This window comes from Galleria mellonella, unplaced genomic scaffold (genome assembly GCF_026898425.1).
Source record: "Galleria mellonella isolate WM207_F2 unplaced genomic scaffold, CSIRO_AGI_GalMel_v1 utg171, whole genome shotgun sequence".
Classification (NCBI taxonomy): Eukaryota; Metazoa; Arthropoda; class Insecta; order Lepidoptera; family Pyralidae; genus Galleria; species Galleria mellonella.
The window spans coordinates 6,886,470-6,909,772 of record NW_026442014.1 but is presented as its reverse complement, the minus strand read 5'-3'; the positions used below and the strand labels follow the sequence as shown (position 1 = coordinate 6,909,772).

Genomic DNA, 23,303 nt, shown 5'->3' with positions numbered 1-23,303 from the left:
ACGTATTATAAATAATACATGTTAATCGGAATGCATGAGAATCGGAATCTTTCTTTAAGATACTGAAGAGATTGTGGGATATAAAGAATTAAAAAATAAAAGATGATAAATAACTCTAAGACTTCTGTGCAAGCAAATCGGAAACCATCTTAGTTCGGATCGGTAAGATGATACATGATCATATTTACGAAGACCGTAAATGAACCTAATACAATTATTAAGTAAACCATTTAATTTAGTAATTCCTAGTAGGAATTAGAATAACACACGTCGCCATATTCAATAATGGGTAAAACCAAATCCTGCACCAAAAGACACTTAATGCTAACAGGGAGACCATTTTTAAATTTATACAAAGAACATAATGTTGCAATCTAAAAAAAAGTCGGTCTGAAATATAATTGTTTATTAAAATACAGTCACGTTGTGAAACAAAATGTTTAAAAAATTAAAAAATAACAAGTAACGCTAATTATAAAAAAAAAAGTATATTTTTCATGTTTCCTAGATGTTAATATTATCCAGGAAATTCTAAACACCTATAAGAAATTAAGCAATAATATAAATCTCATAATTCACTTTTTAAAATCTCATATTGGTTTGTTGGTGGCTTTGATCGAGTCACCCAAAAAGGTGACTCGACCAAAGCCGTTGCGATAACCGCTATGACATTAATATAATGGTGGAATATTGCTGGGTGATATATAAAGGACGTTGTTATGGATTGTCTTTCTTTCAGCCATGTTCTTAAACGTTGTGTTTGTTATATTTTATTATATTATCTGTAAACTTAAGAAAACTTTAGAAAATCTTCTCCAGTAATTTTCGTTTACGTTTCATCTTTGTTTTATATCCAAACAGTTATCATCTGAATCTGGCAAAATTTACGTGGTGTAATTTAAGAAAAAACCTTTTGCAACAAATTAGTTCGCAGGTCTTTGAAATATTTCGTTTCATCTACAGGTTTTATTGTTAAGATTACAGGAGATTTTTCAATAAAACATTTGTAAAATGCCGATACTTTATCAACTGGATCTACTTCTTGATTTTTATTACATTCTACAATTTGCTCTTTTACAATTTGTCTGTCGCTTTCTGGAAACAATTCAAGTGATTTCTCCTCTTGTATATGACCATCCTTGTTAGAGTAACCAGAAGAAGTAAAAACGCAATACACATATTTGCGAAAGTTATTATTGTCACTCATCCTTCCTTCCTTCAATACTACCAATGACTCCCAAATTGTTCCAGACTCTACAATGCAATTTGCGTATACTCTTAGAAACATTCCCATCTTTTCTGCTGGAAAGGGGACTTTCCTCTGAAAATAGTATATACATATATATAAAAATGCCAGCTGTTATATGAAAATGTTATGTATATGTATATAATTTTACATTAAAATTTCTTTATTATGCACTAATGTATACTGTCATATTTCTTTATATTTTTGTAATATGTGTAAAAGAAATAGTGAGTGTGCACTCGCTATCGATATATACTAGCCGAAAACCAGTGAGGGATGATAGATCTTATGTCGAATTAATAATCACGACGGTTTCCAGGAGGATCAGCGTGGAGATCAATCTGAACAATAGAGCACTTAGGCCCTATTACTTGCTATATCACCATATGGAGCCAAATAATACATTAACAAGAGGTGGTGTTAATAGTTGGAACAGCTATCCTATTTTCAGTAATATACCTAATCAAATTGACCTCCGCATGACTCCCTTGAAATGCATCGTAATTAACTTCTAATGAATATGCCACCATACATTACCTAGGTTAGTTCCCATTGCTATCAATATACCTTATCAGGTCGACCTCCACGCGGTTCCCCCCGGAAACTATCCTGACTAACTATCGTTGAATTCGTCACGATAGGCCTGACCTGCCTTTTCATCCTCACCTATCACCTCTCACTGGTACCCCGCCAACGCATACCAAAATCTGGAGCGAGATTACCATACCATTTTCATTCCATATAAGTTTATTAATATATTTTAGTTACCTGCTCCGCGTATCCACCAGTCACCAGCAACACTAGCAACAACGAAAATACCAGACACACCATCTTTAATAAATTATTTATTAATTACAGTGTCAGATCGTTTTATTTTTACAAACATAAAAGATAAAGTGAGTCCCTACTAATATATTACCACTTATATACTCGTATTAACTTACATAACAAACATACACATGTTAACATATTATGCTATTCTTATTATTTTTATACTCCGTACTTAGCCCAAGATAACCTTATGTAAGCCCTATCGTTGTTCCGTATACGCAACGTTCATAGACACAGAGTTCAAAAACAAAAACACCATCCGTCAGCAACCATAGATATACGTCATTATTCTATTCCACGCTACACTTTTTGATGGAGATTCAGAGTGGGTGTTTTAAATTTCTTGCATATGTAATTTTTTTATTTATATGTCGTAAATACCTGTATAAATAACTAATTGGTAAATAGTAGATTATAGTAAAAATTGGAAGTAAGCGTAAAAAGTACAAAGCGGATGATGATATTGTTTCGTAAAATTCTCTGGATCTGGATGTACGAGTGACTTTCACTGCAGATTTCTGAGTATTCCTGCAAAGTTTGCCAATATGACCATATCGCAAGCATCTTAGGTATTGTGTTACTGGTAGTGTATATGGACTTACCTCGTAATACCATAAATTGTTATGAACATTCAAGGAAGTATTTGGACAGGCAAAGGTAATGGCGTCGGTTTGGATAGGCAGGAAACAGTGATTACCATCTTCGTTGCAGCCACAGTGCATGTCCGACGCGCTGAACCAACATTTTTGGAACTAAAAATGCTATTATACAGGGTGTCTCAAAAGAAAGGTGACATTTGTTTTGGTTATTGTGTGAACGCAACTATTCTAAGGGGCGCGGGGGGTATGTCATTTGGTAGCCTAACTTCTGGGAATTTAGTCACTATGGAGCGCTTCTGAGGAGTGGACTGTGCGTTGTGCGTACGCGAGTTTTACAAAAACTGTAATTCATGAAGCTAATTTCCATCTCAATGGACATGTAAACAAACAAAATTGCATATAGTAGAGTGCAACTAATCCAAAACACAAACTGATGTTTGTGTTGTAAAACCCCTACATTCGTCTAAAGTGACCATATGGGCTACAATGTCGACGCGAGGGATTATCGGCCCTTACTTTTTTGAAGATGAAAGGGGACACAGAGTTACAGTGAACTCGGACCGTTATGTGGAGATGTTAGACAACTTCTTCATGCCTGAACTGCAAAACATTCTTGGTTATAACCAAGGAACATGGTTCCAGCAGGACGGAGCAACTTCACACACGTCCAACAGGTCTTTACCACGAATTTGTGAAAATTTTCCATTTGATATCCAGGAGAGGTAACATATATTGGTCCCCACGAAATCCCGATTTAACCCCTATGGACTTTTTCCTGCGGAGTTACGTCAAATTTAAAGTTTATATTTTAGTTCAACAAACCGACTTCCTTAGCACAATTAAAGGAAATATCCGTCACAAAATGGCAGCCATTACGGGCAATGCATGCCGAGCCGTCATAGAAAATTTTAGAGCTCGATTAAATGAATGGCGTGAACGCAACGGTTTACACTTGGACGATATCATTTTCAAGAAATAAATTCCCAAAAAGTGTATTTTAATATATAATAAACATTTTTTAATAAACTCTTTGTTTAATTTTTTATCGATTTTTTAAATGTGAACTTTCTTTTGAGACACCGTGTAAATACTTTTAGTTGACATTGTTCAGGGTAGAATAACAGTGCACTGTATAATGTTGGCTGTTTTAATAATTACTGGTTTTACAGTACAAACTTTAGCCCAACAATTAAATTTACGGAACGCATATGTGACATATCTCATATGTCAGTAAAATAGGATATAATTATTGAGGGCTGAATTAGCTAGTCCAGGGCGCTCGAAAATAGCTCCGAGTTTGTATTTATTAATTCTTTTTAATCTTTTAATACCTCTATTTTGGCACTTGATAGCTGCACCATGGGATATAAGATCTCTATCAACTTTATATAACTATATAATTTTAATTTTGCACTTTTATAATTTGCTATATATTCAAAATTTATACTATCCTCAGGATATTGGCGCATATAATTATCAATTTTAAAAATTTTATATTTGTCCTCATTTATTTAAGATCATATTTAAATAGGTAATTTCATGTTTATTACATACATACATATCTGTCATGCTTCCAAATGCTTCTGTTCAAACAAACCTCTTTCGCTTTCTCCACATTCACCAATCTTTTTAAATACGCTTTATATCAAGAAAAGAATTCAGTATCACTACAGCTACGGGATCTTGTGGAATACAGCAGCAGGCAGAGGATAGAACTCTTCATAGATTGCGATGCAAATGCACATAGCGTTGCCTGGGGAGATTCGGACACCAATAGTAGAGACCTTCTGGACGATGTGGTAAGTTCGCCTTTACAAATTATTAATACAGGAAACAAACCAACTTTTCGAAGTGCTAATAGAGCTGAGGTAATCGACTTAACGATGGCATGCAATAAAGCATGTAAAAGCATAAGTAATTGGTATGTGTCTGTTGAGGTAACACTATCCAACCACAACTACATATGTTTCAGGTATAATACAGGAAATAAGGTAGAAAAAGAATCCAAGAAATACTAATTGGATCCAATATAGAAGAGACTTAAAGGAAAATTTAGACACTCTGAAATGTAAGCTAAACTCAATAATAGATATTAAATTTAAAGCTGATCGACTAACGAAGGTACTAGCAAATGCTGGCAAAAAAGGTACCCTGGTGGACGAATGAAGTATTCCAATTAAGGGTAATGACGCGGAAAGCCTTTAATGAGGGGAAGCGTAGTAAAAACTTTAATGAATACTTAATGTAACACATAGGATCTAAGAATTAATGGTATAAGGCAGGGGGAAGCCCAAAAGGTCCTTATAGTCGACGTGCAACGGCTTAGTTGACCCCATATGCGAAAATAAGATAAAATATATCAAGAATCTTACAAAGCCTTTAAAATTCTTGTCTTACACCGGTCAGAGAGTTACATCTTGCACGCCACCATATTTTGGTGGGAAAATTCTAAGAATTTTAACCAAACTTTTAATAAGAGATATAGTTTTGAAAAAGAACTGTAATTCTTTTATGAAATAAGAAGACGGTCGCTTGTAATAGTATAAAATGTAATAAACCCAAGAAAGATATTGTCAAATATAAAAAAGAAAGATATCAAATTTAAAAATATTAATTAAAAAGATGCAGTCTGCACATTCTCCTGTCTTAAACAGATGGAAACGATACTTTAAACTGGTCTACGAAGTATGCCTGCCTGGGTCTCAATATCTAAGACCCGTGTTACACCATCCCTATCCAGGTAGAAAGTTGTAACTAGGCTTTTAGGCCAAGTACCTCTAGGTAAGGTTCCGTTCACGATGACGACGATATCTCCAACTGAAATTTGTGGCACTTTCGCCGCGTCTCTTTGTGATGATAGTGTGAGCAAATACTCTATTCCAAAAGTGATCAGCCACTCGCAGTGCTCTTCTCCAACCGGATCTACTGCCACTGCATGGGTAGGAGAGGCTGGAATAGGACGACCTGAACAGTAGCCCAATGTAAGTAGTGTAAGTAGTGTCAGGGCTTCAGGATATTGTGGACGGCATGCGACGTGCGTTACGAGACATGAGTTAACCAATGCTTCTGCCTTGCAAAGTAAGGTAGTGAATGCTTCATTAGTAATCGATCTTGTACTATTATCTAAAGTTACTTTTAGTGCTGTCTTTGCTGACTTCACAAGCATTTCCATGATCCTCGCCTGAAAGTAGCTAATAGAAGGACGAATTTCCATTTGATCTTTTCACCCATAGTAAAATCGGACATTGTACCGTGTCGGTCCTAGCATAGAATGGGTCACCCCTTCATTTCCCGTAGGTGTCGTAAGAGGCGACTAAGGAAACTTATGGTCGAAGAATGGCCCGCAGCGTCCCTCTTAAAACATCATCAAAGGCCTAACTGCGGTTGCCAACCTGCCTGCCAAGCGTGGCAACTACTGGCAAACCTCCCAATGGTAAACACCACAATAAACTGCGCCCAGTCCTTGGCAGCTCCGCTATTCCTTACCAAGGTGTCGCCGAAATTAAAAAGGAATATACCCGTACACAGCGGCGGCCTTAGGGGGTGGCAAACAGTTGCAAAAGCTTTTCGATTTAGGCATTTTAATCGCGAATAAACAAAATTACCTACACTAAAATATACAAATAAAAAAATACCAATTGTAAAAAAAAATTTTAAATACGACATAGTTTTCTTGAGTCAGCGAAAATTTTCCAATAATTTGAGATATATATATATATATATATATATATATATATATATAATATATTAATTTTATTTGTATAACTTTATCATTTCTCCTCAAACATAATAAATACCTAATCAAACAACTAGACCTAGTTTCGCATCACATACTTTTCACGAAAGACATTAGGCCTCGCAAAGACCTACGAGTACCGCCCAGAGCCTTGCAATGAATAAGGCCGCCGCTGCCCGTACAGAATAAGTATAAAGACTAACCTGCTTATTCATAAAAACGTCAAGCCCTCATAAACCTATTTTAACTGTCCAACTAAATTGTCACTTTCTTTCAACTTACAAATTGAACTAAAAACAAAATAGTTCAATAATTAAAACAGATTATGAGAGGTTAGTTTTTTTATGAATAAAGAAGTAACAATCAAAATTTTATTTTAAATTATTAAGATTGCTTGAAAATAAATGAAAAATATTTCGAATAATTAGTATCCCACAAAAAAGACTTCACTAGTGCCAAAACCAGTTATTTTGATTTGAAAACTAAACTACTAAAACATTTTTTGATAAAATTTCTATGGAATCAATTTGTAAGTATCTTCTTTCTGATAAAGAATTTTCCAAATCGGTTTAAAACTGACGGAGTCATGAGATAACAAACATAAAAAAATACAACCGGATTAAGAACTTCCTTCTTTTTGATGTCAGTTGAAAATATTGAGTATATAAGCATTTACAAAACATATAAAAAAATAGTAGGTATGTATTTTTTCGGAGCGTTGACAGCCCTAGCATGAAGTAACATTCTGAATCGTAGCGATATTGACATTATTAGTCTATATTGTCAATACCTATATTTAAAATAAGTAAATTTTTTTCTTTCTCGATATAGCGTATCATTTTCGACTAAATTAAGGAGGTCAAGAAGTTAGTATTTTAAGAATAATTATTTTTGGATTTCGAAAGAATAATCAAAGAGGTATACTTTGTCGCCCTTCATGTGTTGCCGTTTCTAATTACAAGCACAAACTTGTATCCTGTAATTTCACCGCTATATCTCACAAATTCCACCCTTTACATCGAAACAGAGCCATGCAAATAAAATATATATACAACAACTCAGACTTTAAGAATGGCAATGTATTCATACACTGATAGTGCATCCATCATACAGTATTTAAGTGGAAAAAAATTTAATTATATAAACGTAAAATAAAATATACTATTGATTTTCCAAGTCTAATAAATATTGTACATAAAATATAAATATACATCACATTATTTGTATTCATTTATTACATAATTCTAAATATCTAAACAAATAAAAATGTTATCAGATATCTCAATTTTAACACGGTAAATATTTATTTATTTACTACTATAAAGTTGATACATATGATAATCTTTATATTTGTTTGTTAGTAGTCAAATTATCGCTAATGAGAGATCATTCTCTTGAACTTCCAACTATTAATACTAACCTAATTTTTGTTTTTGTAGATAATATTGTGATTAATTTCGACATGAAAACCCTTTCGTTATTTTGTTGTTTTGTTAATGTCATGCCTATTTCACATTAGATTATGAGTTTTTCTTCTATTTTATATTTTTAATCTATTTTATTACGGTGATAGAAAAGCAGAAGAATATAATTATGTTAGCATACTATATGCTGATATCGTAAATTATACCATTTCCACCACCTTACCTCTAATAAGGATGAGTATAATAATAAGGTAAGAGTATAACGATAAGAACTCTTGAATGAACTATTTTAGAGATTTGATGAAGCATCTGAGGTATGTAATTTTTAATTATTTTCTATTATTATTTATTTGTTTCAATATTACATCTGGAATCAACAGCTTGTATCTAGAATAAATAACCTATGTTTATAACATACACTAGCCAATTACAGATTCCCAATTTACATACCAAACAATTTATTTGCTTATTTTTAAGATTATTCTAAAACTATTATTATTATAACTATAATAACAACTTTGTACAAAAGTCGTTTACTTGGGTACCTCTTTCAAAATGATATATATGTAACAAAAAATAAAATGCAACGTATTTACTGTCACAACTTTCAATGGTAATTATATTACAAATTACCCCCACCTGACGGGGAGTAATAACCATCACATTTTTTTTATAACACAGGGGCAAACGAACATGCAGCTAACCTGATGGTAAGTGATTACCGCCGCCCATGATCACCCACATTACCAGAGGTATTGCAGATATGCTGCTGGTCTTTTAAAAAGGAATATGCCTTGAACGCACGGTGGAGGACCGCTACTCATTCAGATAATTGGGATGGAACTTTAATTTATGGCGGGTTGTACGGTAGTGAAAATCAGCAGTAGTTATCTATCCAAACAATTCCTCAGAGCATTCCCCATGATAAATCCGGTAAAAGACACAGAGTTTCAGTGGGTCTAGTCGAATAGTAAGACGTTCATCATCAATAATTCGAGCTGCCCGACTTTGAATACAGTCCAACGGAAGGAGCAGGCACTGTGGCACTCCTACCTATAGGTGTAAACGTTATTCCATATGTGTCCTGACTTGAGCTTTATACAATTTCAAGCGATGTTCTGTCGTGAAGTACCGCCTACAGACATACAGCGCACCATGTAGATCAAATACGTGCAGGGGTGTCTCAGTTTATTTGTTGACTAGCTCTCGCCCACGACTTCATCTGCGTGACCGGGACATATGTACTAACCGCGGAAAAAAGTAGCCTGCGTTCTTTATATACGATTGTGGTAACCCATCCTAGTTGGAATTATGCCTGGAATTGCTTAACTTGCATTAGCGATACTACCTCTAAGCAATCACTTACTCCTCATTATATTATATACTTAAATGATAGTTACATACCTTTAAAAAGTCTCAGCCAATTCAACTGATCGGTTATTTTATTACATTTTATATGTCATTCTTTAGATTGATATAACTTTTTTATTTATGAACCGATTGAAATAAAACAAAAACTAAATATTAAGTGGAGCAAACCGCAACGCATTAGTTAAAATCTCATTCAAATCGATTAAGCTGTTTCCGATATTAGCGTGCACAAACGTACAGACAAACAGGCATACGTACAAATAGACAAAAATTCTCAAACTCATTGATTTGCATTCTATTGTGTTCATAAATCCCCCCTATAATTGTTTTTCTTATACATCTTCCGTGTACAGACAGCGACCATTTACGATTTTATAATATGTATTGATTTTATCAGTTATAACTCAGTCACAAGTTACTGTCAATATACAACTCAACCAACTTCGTCATTTCACTACAACCGCAAAAATTAAAAACACTAAAATATTTTTGAATCAGGTGACAAAAATACTGCTTTAATTTTAACTGATTATGGCATTCTGACAAGTTATCGAGAAGAGACATTGGTAAAAGAAGTTATATAAAAATATATTATTTCCCCTCAATGAACAATTAAAGCCTGTGATAATAGATAAAAGTAATGGTTATTACAAACGTATACAAAAAAGTGTCACTACGAAATTCGAGATAGTATTTGTATACTTCATCTGAATGTGAGGTTTCAGATACGTAATATTTATGCATAATTTATATAAGTATGAATCTATATAATACAATTTTATCTTTGGCTATTAAATTGGTTACACAGGTTACACTCTGGTTTTGTTGCACGCGTCCGTATAGCCTAACTACAGGCTGCAGCTGAAAATCAGTGCTTTGCTTCTAAGCAAAACTATCACTGAGCTGTAGCCTATTTGGGTTACTGCGACCCACATGGCGAAACCGTATTTTATCTTTTGTTGTATATTTTAAAAAATGTTAATCATTTAATTGTATGTTCATTTGTAAATTTACGTGTGTCATAAATGGCTCAAATAAAAAGTTTATCTATCTATCTATCTAATCACGAAATATAAGTTGTAACATCTGGCACTGATATTTTCATGTAGCGTTATAAGATCCGAAGGTAATATAAAAAGCTAGTGAATAAAATAACGTGGATATTAGTAATGGCACTTCATCACCGGACACTAATAATACAAGTAATACTGATATTATTGGTGTAATTATGGAAATAAAGATATCGATAACAACAGATATGGAATTTTTTAATGCTCATATTATCGTTGGCAATAATCATGGCTACAACTTCTGCTGTAATCGAAATCTCATTAAAAACATAAATGTGAAATAAGAGCAAAGATCAATATTACAAACATGCGTCGTTTCTACTGCGCTGAAAAAAGAATTGAGATCTGGCGATCTGGGCGACTCCGTACGGGCAAACGCAATATAGGACGATCGCCCACTTGATGGAGTGACGACCTGAAGTAAATTGCAGGGAAACAATAGATGCAGGTGGCTTAGGACCGTTCCTTATGGCAATCTATGGGGGAGGCCTCTATTCAAAAGTGAACGAATAATGGGTGAGATGATGATGATACATAGAAATAGGTCTGAAATGGAACAATAATGATGAAAAAAGTAGGTCTAAAATATAGTTATTTATTAAGATACAATCACTTATTGGAAAAAAAACGTGTCGAAAATTAAAAAATAGTGATTAACAGTAGTATTGAAAAATAATACTTTATTTTAACTACTGTCTTATTACGAGGACAACAGGAGATTTTTCAATAAAGCACTTGTAAAATGCTAATGCTGCATCAGCTGCCTCTATACCTTGATTTTTATTACATTCTTCTATAACCTCCTTTACAATTTTTCTATCGCTTTCTGGAAACAATTCGACTGTTTTTTCTTCAGTTACATGGCCATCTTTATCAGAGTAACCAGAGGTCACTAAAACACAATACAAATACTTATTGAAGTTCTTATCGTCACTCAATTTTACTTCCTTCAATTTTATTAATGAGTCCTCGGTCGCTCCGGCCTCAGATATGCAATTTGTGAATATTCCCAGAAACTGGCCTACTTTTTCTGCTGGATAGAGAGCTGTTCTCTGAAAATATTAATAAAGATTAGACGGATATGGTGATAAAATTATAGAGTTTTTTTATATTATTATTTCAACCGTTAACTGTCCACTGCTGGATATAAGCCCTTAATACCGAGAGTTTTTCCAGTAGTTAACACGCTTAGCAGGCGGGTTGGCAACCACACTTAGGCTTTTAGAGATGTTTTAAGATGTCCCTCACCCTCCTTTAGTCGCCTCTTACGACACCCTCGGCAAAGGAAGGGGTGGCCCATTCTATACCAGGGCACACACGGCGAAATTATAGGAATGACAATACTTGAGATACCATTGGTATCGCTATGTTATGGCTACGTATTTCATAGTCATTTTTGAGAAATCTAATATAATAACTCGCTTAACTGGATAAACAATTACTATAAAATGTTATATTAATTTATTACAATATTTATTATTACAATAATAATTTATGCATAAAAATATAACAGAGGTAATCAAATGTACAAAGGCGAGCTTAACTCTAAGAGAGTTCTCTTCCAGCAAATCCAAAGTAGAAAGGAACATCAATGTCAGCGAATAGAGTAGTGTACAATATTGTGAAAATTATATATATAACTACTCATATATATATATATAAATCAAGATATGTTCATAAAGATAAGATGCTCTTTAAGACTACTCTTAAAAATATTTAGGGATTGACTCTCACGGAGAGATATGGGAAAAAAATTATACAATCTAACAGCGTGGACGGTAAAAGATCCACTATAGAGCGTAGACGAGTGTACAAGGATTTTGAGAATACGTCATGGAGAACTAGAAAATCAAATCATAATAAACAATAAGCAAAGCATTATGGCCAAGCATCTTATAATTACTATGACCACCTATAATAAGAACCTGAGATTTTCGCGGGTTAACTAAAAGCCCAAAAGACCTAGCTCATTCATCAAAACGATATGAAGTATCAACTTCAAGGAGTCGAAAATTCATATCGTCAATTGCTTCAAATATCTCACAAAGATTAAAATGTAGATACAATTACAAATCGCCTGCGTAGAGATGATAGGAAGAAAAAAATTATATGAGTTATAGCATTAACAAATGCTGAGAAGTAAAGAGGAAGTGTGATTACTACAGGAATCCTTGAGGGACTCCTGCAGTAACCGCACACCAATCCGAGGAATCCTCACCATGGCGAATACACTGCAATCAACCCCGAAGATTAGAGTAAAACCATTTGATTACAGGTGGAGATATATTAAAGGATGAAAGGATATTTAAAATAATGTCATAATCTACAAAATTAAAGGCACTGCTAAAGTCTAGGAGAACAGGGAGTGTGAGGGAGCGGTTGTCCATAGCCCTACGTATGTCGTCAGTGACTTTAACAAGAGCATTGACTGTACTGTGACTAAGACGGAAACCAGATTGTTAAGGATTCAGCAGATTATTACCAGAAATAATCTGCTGAAATTAGTATATTATATTAATTTATTATAATATATTATATTAATTGTTTATCCAGTTTTTAAACATATGTTTTTAAAAGAGACATGTAGGAAATTTAAAGATCACTGCTCGGAGCCTAGTGTTAACAAACTGCGAAAGTAGTTACTTAGAAGTGAAGATGGACGTGTGGACGAAATGACAGTCGGAGCCTGATGGCTAATATAAAAAAATGTAGAAGTTCTGTTAATAATAATAGTCCTCAATGTCCGAGTGTTAGCAGTTGCACACATACTAATGATAAGGAAATTAAACAAAATATTTCTAATCAAATAACCAGTATTTTAAATATTTTTATTTTTCCATATCGAAGTAAGACAAATGAATTTCTAACTAGCTTTTTTCTGCTACTTCATACACGTAGATTATAAATGTACGAAAACTACTAAAATATACCATTCCTAAATGGCGTTTTAAAATAAAACTTACAGCATAATTTCAAGTTAGACCTTCAGAACTACAACTGTGAAATCCGCATTCAATTTGATGCAGTAGTTTTTTTTACATAATGCCATACCAAATGTACAGACCAACAGACAGACAACATTTCTAAAACTTATTGTTTTGGCATCTATTGGACTTATTAAGTTTCCTCATATTATTTTTTTCTTAAATAACTCCCATGTACAAACATCGTCTAATTACAATGTTATTATATTAGTAAGATTTTAATTACCTGTTCTGCATATCCAACAGTGGCTATCGCCAACAGCAACACTGAATATACCATAATCATGTTTAGCAAATTGCTTATTATTTGCAGTTTAAGATTGTCTACTCTTTACAAGCTTATAAGATAAAATGAGTCCTTTCTCAAATATTATCACTTATATATTAACCTACTTAAAGTATGAGTAGTGAGCCTGAACAGCATAACTATTTGCAAATGAATTATAATAACATTTCTATTTATTTATTATCACCTATTGACTTTACCATTAATTATATTAATTGAAAAGATATCACAATCTGTATATAAGTCTTCTCTATGTGTCCAACACATAATAAGTATAGTAATAAATATCTATGTACTTTGCTCATGGAACATTGGTACCCTATGTACCTACATGTATTACAATATTTACAACCTATTATTTAGAGGAAAGGAGATTGTTTTATACCAGTGACGTAACAAACAAGTGACGGTCCACCTAATGATAAGTGGTTACCGTAACCTACAAACGCTTGCAATATCAGGACCATTATTGCGTGTCGATTCTGAAGAAACCTCTTTACTCCTTTTTTTTTATACATGTTGTAGTCAAAACTCTAAACCAGTCAAAAGTACTATTGACTAGCAAAATCAGTCAAAAGTACTTTTGAGCGTATGCTTTAGTCAATAATACTTTTGACTAAAATAACAGTTAAACGTATCTAACCTAACCTAACCGCAAATTTGCAGTCAAAAGTACTAATAACCAATAATTTTCAGTCAAAACCACTTTTGACCAACCTGTTCAGTCAAAAGTACTTTTGAATGATTTTGCTAGTCAATAATACTTTTGACTGGTTGAGAGTCATACATATCAAATTTACATACCAGTTTTCATCTAAATCAAATCATCTTCAAACACATTCCCTTTAGAGTAGTATTTCCAAAAATTGCAGTTGGCACAATTGCACAGTGTGCACATGCCAAGTGGAAAAACTACACGTAATCTCTAACTAAAAGTGATCTATACAAATAAATATTATATAAATATTGATATTTAATTTTTTAAACCATAGATAAACTATAAACATGAAAATTTAATATCACAATTATTACCAGAGGGAGACTTTATACAAAAGTCGTTTACTTAGGTACCTCTGTCCCATTCGTGTTTCAACCGCAAAGCAGTTGTGTTTGCATGGCTGTGTTTCGGTTTGAAGGATAGGATATGGCGTTAACAGGGTACAGAGTATAACACCTGAGTCCTCAGGAATGGCAACGCATGGTGGGTATCATGGGCGAAACAGTATACTCTGTTATGTCCATGGTACTGCTTATGTCTATAGGCGACGGTTACCACTTTCCATCAGGTGGGCCGTCAGCTTGTTTGCCATTCTAAGTTGCATAAAAAAAAATATTCTTATAATATAAAAAATATATAGATATCTTTATTGTAATGAATTGTTGCTACAATATTTAATAAAAATATATATTGATAATTCCTCGCGTGCCAATTTTTTGTCGTTGAATTTCTTCTATATAAATTTTGCAACTGGTCCTATATAAAGCTTAATAAATAATACATTTCTTTTATATCTGTTTTCTTATTATGCTTTCAAATTCTCATTATTATGTTGTCTTCTGTCACTTGATAACGCTTTAGTATTTACCAAAGATTGTGATACAAAACGATATAGACCATAGGGAAATATTGGTTTAATTCAACTAAAAATAACGATACATTGGTATTATTACAGACAATAGTAGTTAGAAAGGGAATGTCACAATCTTAAGTCAATAATAGAAAAACAAACCAGTATTTGTAAAGAGTTTCGTATACTACATTCACCCATCCTTTTTTTTAAAAACCTAAGTTAATATAATTCATAATCCCCTAAATAAGCCGGTGGTTTTCTTTCACGAATAAGCCGCTGAGACGAATCGACCACCATTGAAGGCCCAGTGCCATCAGCATTCAAATTATCGGTTTCAGTCGTGGTGTTGTAGCTCTCGGTATCTGTATCAGTTCGAGATCGATCGGAGTTCTCAATTTCGTCAGTATTAGCTATATCTCCAACTGATCTGTTAATTGGGGCAAGATGTCTATTAGATACAGTATCCTCTCGTCCATCAGCAAAACGTACTAAAGAATAATTTGGGTTGGATTCTAGCAATTCGACTTCTTCTACTAGCGGATCATATTTACTTTTTCTTACGCTTTTCTTCAATAGTATTGGGCCAGGGATCATTAACCACGAAGGTAAAGAAATTCCATTACCAGATCGTCTAGGAAAACATAACAACTTATCATGTGGAGTTGCATTCGTAGCAGTACATAACAAGGAGCGTATGGAATGTAATGCTACAGGTAGTACCTGTTCCCAATATCGCATGTCAAGGTTCTTGGATCTTAAAGATAATTGGATGGTTCTCCACAGTGTCCCATTCAATCGCTCAACTTGACCATTTCCTTCCGGATTGTAAGGTGTAGTTCGACTACAAGCAATATTATTTCTTAGTAGGAAATCTTTAAATTCTTGTGACATAAATCCAGCACCACGATCTGAATGAATATATAGAGGCGTTCCAAAAGTAAAGAAGAGGTCCTTTAAACACGTTATGACAGTTCCAGATGATACATCTTTACACGGGTAAGCAAATGGAAAACGAGAGAATTCATCAACAACAGTTAATATATATTTATTTTCAGTATTCGAAGGTAACGGTCCTTTAAAGTCTAAACTGAGTCTTTCAAATGGAGAAGTAGCTTTGATAAGTCGTCCTTTGCTATTTGCAAATCTAGGTTTTATCTCGGCACAAATAGGACAACTCGCAGTCATGTCTTTAATCTCTGCAAGAGAATAAGGCAAATTTTTAGAACGCACCCAATGAGCCATTCTTGTGATTCCTGGATGGCATAGAGTATTGTGCAGTTGATATAAATTTTTACGTGAAAATGTACTAGCACAAACTCTTGATAATGTATCTGATACTATATTTTGTCTACCAGGTCGATAGACAATATCAAATTTAAAACAAGACAGTTCCAGTCTCCATCTCTCTATTTTTTCATTCTTAATTTTACTTGTATGCTTCTGATTGAACATAAAAGAGACAGATTGTTGATCAGTTATTAAAAGAAAATATTTTCCAATTAAATGATGACGCCATTTACGTAGACTTTCAACAATCGCTGATGCTTCCTTCTCTATTGACGAATGGTTTCTTTCAGAATCTGTTAAGGATCGGGAAAAAAATGCTACAGGGCGTCCATTTTGCGAAAGCGTTGCTGCCAAAGCATGATCAGAAGCATCTGTTTCGACAGTGAACATTTGTGTGTCGTCAATTGCTACCAAAGCTGCATTTGCAATATCTTTCTTGATACTTTCAAATGATTCGCTTGCCTCATGTGATAAAGGAAATGAGTTATTCGTTATTAAAGGACTTATTTTCTCTGAATAATTGTTTATCCATCTAGAAAAATGTGCAAACATACCTAATATTTTCTTCAAGGAAGTTAAGTCTGTAGGTGCAGGCATAGAAAGTAATGGTTTAAGACGCTCTTTATCAGGCTTTACAGTGTTATTCTCTATAGTATAACCCAATAAGTTAATAGACTCAGAGCCAAACTTGCATTTATCTTTATTTAAAGTAATTTTATATTTTTCTACTGCTGTCATAAATTTGGCTAAGTTAGCATCATGGGTAAGTTTATCCTTTCCACAAACAGTGACATCGTCTAAGTAAGCATAAGTATCTGTAAGATTTTCATTATCAATAATATATTGCATCGTTCTTTGGAATGCTGATACGCCATTTGTAACTCCAAAAGGTATACGTGTAAATTGATATAATTTACCACATGCTTCAAATGCTGTATAAGGTCTTTCCTTTTGCAGAATCGGCACTTGATGGTAAGCACTTTTAAGGTCTATTTGGCTAAAATATTTATTCTGAGCAATTTTAGATACAAGAAATTCAATGTTCGGCAATGGATACGCATCAAGTTCTGTAAATTTGTTTATCGTTCGTGAATAGTCAATAACAAGACGTTTTCGATGCGTACCGCCACCAGTTACTAGGACTTGTGCTCGCCAAGATGACATACTTGGCTCTATAATTCCATCTTTTAATAGCTTTTGAATTTCTTCAGAAATGAATTTTTGGTCATCATCATTATAGCGCCTTGATTTTATTGCCACAGGTTTGATATTAGGCGACAAATTTGAAAATAGAGTTGCGTTAGGTAAATTTGCAGCCATAACATTGCATATCTTCAAAGAATCTCTGGGACCTCCGAACTGGAGTTCTAAAGAATGGTGATTTTTAAGCAAATCATGACCTAAAATAATGTCAGTGCATAAGTTACGTACAACTAGTAACTTGGCATTGCTGTAAGAGTGATTATATAATTGTATAGTAACATTACAGTAACAGGTGACTGGAGATGTATGATTAAGTGAAGCTAGAGTAATAATTTGCTGACAAGGCTTCTGTCTCAATTTCAAGAGTTGCACCAATTCTTCATTTATGAAACTTATCGAGCTTCCGGTATCGATAAGAGCTTCGGCACGATAATTATTAATAATAACGGGTACAGTTGCCTTATGTAGACTTGGTAAAGAAGCTGCTGATATAGCAGCAACCTCCACAGAATAATTAGTATCATTTTCGTTTGTTACAGCAGCATTCATAGTTTGTTTACTTCGGCAAACATTAGCAAAATGTCCCTTTTTAGAACAAATCTGACAAGTACTATTCAAAGCTGGACATTTTATTCGCTGATGAATTACATTACTGCCACAGAAGAAACATCTTCTTTTATTTGAAGCAGCAGCTAAAGTAGACTCAACCAAATTATCTCGTACAGTAGATACATCGTTGTTGTTCAGGGAACATATTTGAGTTTTCTTTTGTGAATTAGATGAAATAACGGCATCAGCAGAATTAAGGGGCAAAGAATTACCATTGTAAGCTAGGGAATTAATTTCTGCCATCTCGAGTGAAATTGCTTGATTGAAAGCTTGATCAAGTGAGAGTTCAAAATTTTCTAATAAACGTTGGCGAATTTTTTGTGAGGAAATACCAGCAATAAATGCATCTCTAATATATTCAGATCGATATTGTTCAGCTTTAACATCTTTGAAGTAGCATTTTTGAGCAAGAAGCTTAAGTTGGCGCAAGTATTGATCTATAGATTCATCACTGCGCTGCTTTCGAGTGCCAAGGATATGACGTGCATGTATTTCATTTTTTTGTTTAATGTAAGTATTATTTAGAATTGAAATAGCTGACTCATAATCATTACATTCTTTTATGTACACATAAACGCTGGGAGATAAGTGATTAATCAAGATTTTTAATTTATGCTCCTCCGTAAACTCACCAATACTTTCTGACAAAAAATTATCGAATGTATATATCCAATGTGTCCATTCTAAATCAGCATCGGTAGAGCTTGGATCTAATTCAAATCTTTCCGGCCGTAGGTAACGCGACGAACTTGTTGAAGCCGGCCCTGGAGTTGACGATATCATTTCGGATTCAAATTTCTTGTTACGGCTTTTTCTTGACATAATTAGTTGTATTTTATTAGTTGAATTAATTGATACAAAACGATATAGACCATAGGGAAATATTGGTTTAATTCAACTAAAAATAACGATACATTGGTATTATTACAGACAATAGTAGTTAGAAAGGGAATGTCACAATCTTAAGTCAATAATAGAAAAACAAACCAGTATTTGTAAAGAGTTTCGTATACTACAGATTGTTCTTAGGTATTTATACAAAACAACATATTTATGTTGTTCTGTGTAAGATACAAATTGCACAACATATGAACTAATATGAACTAACTATGAACTAAGCGAAGTAGATTATTGATAAACTATATAAATCATTTGTAGACAAATATGTTACGTCTATACTTACTTATATTAAATAGAAGCGTTACTTTAAGAAAATATTAAAGTAGAATGAACAAATTTTGGAGAAGATGGAGCATCGAGTGTCAGATATGGGTCAAAATTTAGTCAGTCAAGCGTCATTTTGTGTCAGGCTTTTTCAGTGTTGCTAGTAATTAGATTAAAAATCCCTTAAATCAGGTGGATTGTTAAATTTAGAAATTATTCTTTCACATATGAATATGTATATTGTGAACCAGTTAATACACAAAAATGGCGATCACTTTTATTGATTCTGATAGCGAATATATTTTAAATCTAGTCTCAAATATAAATTAATATAATCAGTAATAAGCATTATTATGTATCATTATGCTCTATTTACCTTAGAGGCTTATTAGAAGCACGTAAAACCTGACATTAAACAGAGTTGTCTTGTAAATGGAGACTAAAACCATAAATAAAATAACTTTGTAGTCACACTCCCAGTGCTTTCATACATTATATGCACGTAATAGTTTTGTATTCTTTTTATTTTTCAACTTGACCCTAAATTATACATTTGGCCAAATTACTGGTTACTGTAGAAATATACATTATGATCTGTCTATTCATACACACTTCAATAAAAAAAATTGACCTTTCTTCATCAATGAACTTTTTTCATAATTAAAATAACGCTGTCTATTTACGCTAACTAGGCATTAGTGAGGAATGTAAATCAAAACAGAATCAGGTCAGTTACTGTGATAAACTCATAAGGATTATATCTAGGACTGTCTACATAGTGGTTAACCTGACAGGATATATAAAGGTATCGAGAAAAAAACATAAGGAAAAATATTTCAAGCACTGTAACTACATGAAGACGTTCTCAAGAAGAACTTTTCTTAACTTTTGTTTATATAGATCTGTATTCATATTCAAAAAATATTTAACACTTTATTTAAAAGAATTAAACACTATCCGATCATCTATGATTGGAATGCGAAGAATATTAGAAAAATCATTTACACTAAAGTAATTATTGGCAATCAACCATAGGATAGTATTAGAAAAATTGAAACAAACAATAATAAAAATAAATTTACTTATCCATTAAGAAATATTTTATTTTTTACATTAATAATAGCACCAACATGCATACATACTGCTTACAGCACTGCGTTATTTCACTAAAACTTGGTCTCCACTCACCTTATAAAGGATGTAACACATTACAAATATCAATGTTCACAACTTCTCGATTATTGTATTTATCATAATAAATTAATAATTCTATATCATTGTCATTATCACTGGTGATTTTTCATTTAGACATTTGAATATCTTAAACGCTGTCTGTGGAGCATCTTTCCCAGTTTCTTCGTTGCATTCTTCCATTATTTTTCTCACAGCATCTTTATCTACGTCTTTGGGCATTATAGCTATAGCCTTATCTAATTTCACACGTCCATTCCTTTTGCCATAACCGGTTTTAACTAAAGTGCAATAAGCAAATTTATTGAATTGTTCATCTTCAATAATTTTTCCGTCATAATTAGCAAACTTTATCAAAAGCTCTGGATTCACTCCCGACTCGATGACACATTGTGAAGCCGCCTGAATAATTTCAGTTGCAACTTCTGGTGGAAACTTAACTTTTCTCTGGGGAAAACAAAATAATTAATACTCCCACAACACAAATAAAAACATAATAATTTTATTTAATCAGCAACATTCAATGAGAAATATTAATTTCACTTTTTTATGTATCAATACATGTTTCGACATGTCTCATTTCATCTCATAATTATTTATTATATACTCGTACATACTACTCGGGATAAACAAGCTTATGACTTATTAATGGAACAGGCACCTAACCGCTGTCTATAAACATAAAAATTGAATAGACATTTTTAACAATATAGAATACTTTTACCGCCTAGGTAACATTCCCAACTTGATTAAGTTCTTACCTTTCAGACTGAAATGCAACAAAGCATACTGATTCATAATAGAAATAGTATCATTATATAATATAAGATACCTACCCAGATAAGTCGCATAAATCTTTTACGTTATCAGTCAAAGCCATTATAAAAATTAATAATCTTACATTATTAATTACAAATATCACCATTAGTTAAATTCAAACTTAAATTACTGCTTCAAATATATGTACTATCTAAATGTATGAAAAAATATTATTACCTGTGCAGCACTAGCAAGCCCGATAACCATTACAGAAACAAAAAGTTTTACACTTGGCATTATTAAATATTATAAGTATAATTGCAACAAAAATTTACAATATTTAACAAAGGTTAAAAAAAAATTTATTTTGTAAGAAACGTTGCTTCAATGTTAATGTGAGCCAGGTATATGTCAATAGAGCGAAGACACGCTAGATTATATACGACCTTTAATACCTATCGGGGGTACATACAGGCTGGCCGTGATTTACATACAAAGGAAAAATATTTACTGCAACGAGATTTACGAATTTTATTTAATAATATTACGTGTCTTTTTCACAAAACTTTTCCAAGATATTTTCGTCCGTAGTCCTTGATGGTCACTCGAAGTTTATAGCTGTGTCCATATTAATTATCCACCCATTATTATAGCATATTAATCTTAGAAATATTTTTTTTTTAGTAACTGTATTGTTTAATTTAATGATGAAATATTTTTTTTATACAACTTAGAATTGCAAACAAGCTGACGGCGCACCTGATGGAAAGTGGTAACCGTCGCCTATAGACATGAGCAGTACCATGGACATAACAGACTACAGTATTTCGGCCATGATACCCCCCATGCGTTGCCATTCCTGAGAACTCAGGTGTTATTCCTCTGTACCCAGTAAATTCACGCCATATCCCACCCTTCATATTGAAATACAGCCATGCAAACACAACTGCTTCACGGTTGAAATACGAATGGGACAGAGGTACCCAAACAATCGACTTTGTAAAAAGTCTCCCTTTGGTAAAATATTGTATTTATTATAAAATAATTATTCTTAGTTTTTTTAATGACTAATTTAAAAGTTAATTTTAATAATGAAGTAAATATATTTATTTTTAAATAAAAATCTTATTCCGATATTAAATTAGGAAAAGAAATCTGTTTTTTCTCATATCTAGTTTGTCGTCATATTATTTTTGGCACCATATATATTATGCTAGTACTGTTCGTGTCACACAGAAATTGACTATGCATTGAAGTGAGTGTTGTAATACAACCTAAACAATAATGTAGTGTAAAATCATTCATAACCTAGTGTTCCAATTTGTAAAGGCATTTAACTTTAGAATAAAAAAAAACATTATTGTAATTGAATTTTTTATTATATCAACCGTTAACTGTCCACTACTGAACATAAAACTTCCCCATAAGGGTAGATTTACCAGTAGCTACCGAGCTTGGCAGACGGATTGGAAATCGCAGTTATTGTTTGGTGTGATGTTTTAAGAAGAACGCTGCTGATATTCTTCGACCATTATTAAGTTTCCTTTGTCGTCACTTATGACACCCACAGTAAAGAAAGGTGTGGCCCATTCTATGCTATAGAATTCTAATTGGATACTCTGTTACAATCCTAGGCATTATGCCCACAATTAATTGACAAGCATCCTTTTCCTCTAAATTACTAGTATTAATTGGTTCGTTATTGGGTACATGAATTAATTTTTTTCATTTTATTTTATATTTACTGGTTATGACAAAAATATAAAAAATAAAAAAAACTATGGCTATTCTATTATGCTATGAGTTACTAAAAGAGAAACATATTAATTACATTATTGACCTATTTCGGATTCTTTATAATATTTATATTAACAAAATATCGCGTTAAACTTGGAGAAAAAACCAATGACAAGACAGGATTGACAGAATTCTACTAATATTATAAATGTGTACATTTGTTACTCTATTACGC

At 33.0% G+C, this 23,303-nt stretch overlaps 2 protein-coding genes across 2 annotated transcripts; both read right to left on the bottom strand.

Annotated features, from left to right (window-relative positions):
• Positions 1-391: 391 nt before the first annotated feature.
• LOC128200214 (uncharacterized) lies at positions 392-2,106 on the bottom strand. The gene is made up of 2 exons (XM_052892900.1): positions 2,015-2,106; positions 392-1,321 (listed from the first exon to the last, which is right to left on the bottom strand). Exons 1-2 carry the CDS (start codon positions 2,075-2,077, stop codon positions 899-901), a joined length of 486 nt encoding a protein of 161 aa, XP_052748860.1. The 5' UTR covers positions 2,078-2,106; the 3' UTR covers positions 392-898.
• An 8,750-nt stretch (positions 2,107-10,856) lies between these two features.
• On the bottom strand, positions 10,857-21,755 carry LOC113518247 (uncharacterized). The gene is made up of 5 exons (XM_052892972.1): positions 21,569-21,755; positions 20,653-21,019; positions 15,385-18,603; positions 13,488-13,528; positions 10,857-11,329 (listed from the first exon to the last, which is right to left on the bottom strand). The coding sequence occupies exons 1-5, from the start codon at positions 21,626-21,628 to the stop codon at positions 10,967-10,969; spliced, it is 4,050 nt and encodes a 1,349-aa protein (XP_052748932.1). The 5' UTR covers positions 21,629-21,755; the 3' UTR covers positions 10,857-10,966.
• Positions 21,756-23,303: the final 1,548 nt, after the last annotated feature.

Excerpts from the sequence above, each read along its gene's own strand:
- LOC128200214 (XM_052892900.1), bottom strand. The coding sequence starts at position 2,077 with ATGGTGTGTCTGGTATTTTCGTTGTTGCTAGTGTTGCTGGTGACTGGT. Across the intron at positions 1,322-2,014 it reads CTGGTGGATACGCGGAGCAG|AGGAAAGTCCCCTTTCCAGC; the intron begins GTAACTAAAATA and ends TACTATTTTCAG.
- LOC113518247 (XM_052892972.1), bottom strand. The coding sequence starts at position 21,628 with ATGCCAAGTGTAAAACTTTTTGTTTCTGTAATGGTTATCGGGCTTGCT. Across the intron at positions 18,604-20,652 it reads AGTGATAATGACAATGATAT|ATGTTAAAGCTGAACAATAT; the intron begins AGAATTATTAAT and ends GCTACTTCAAAG. Across the intron at positions 11,330-13,487 it reads CTGTTGGATATGCAGAACAG|AGAACAGCTCTCTATCCAGC; the intron begins GTAATTAAAATC and ends TAATATTTTCAG.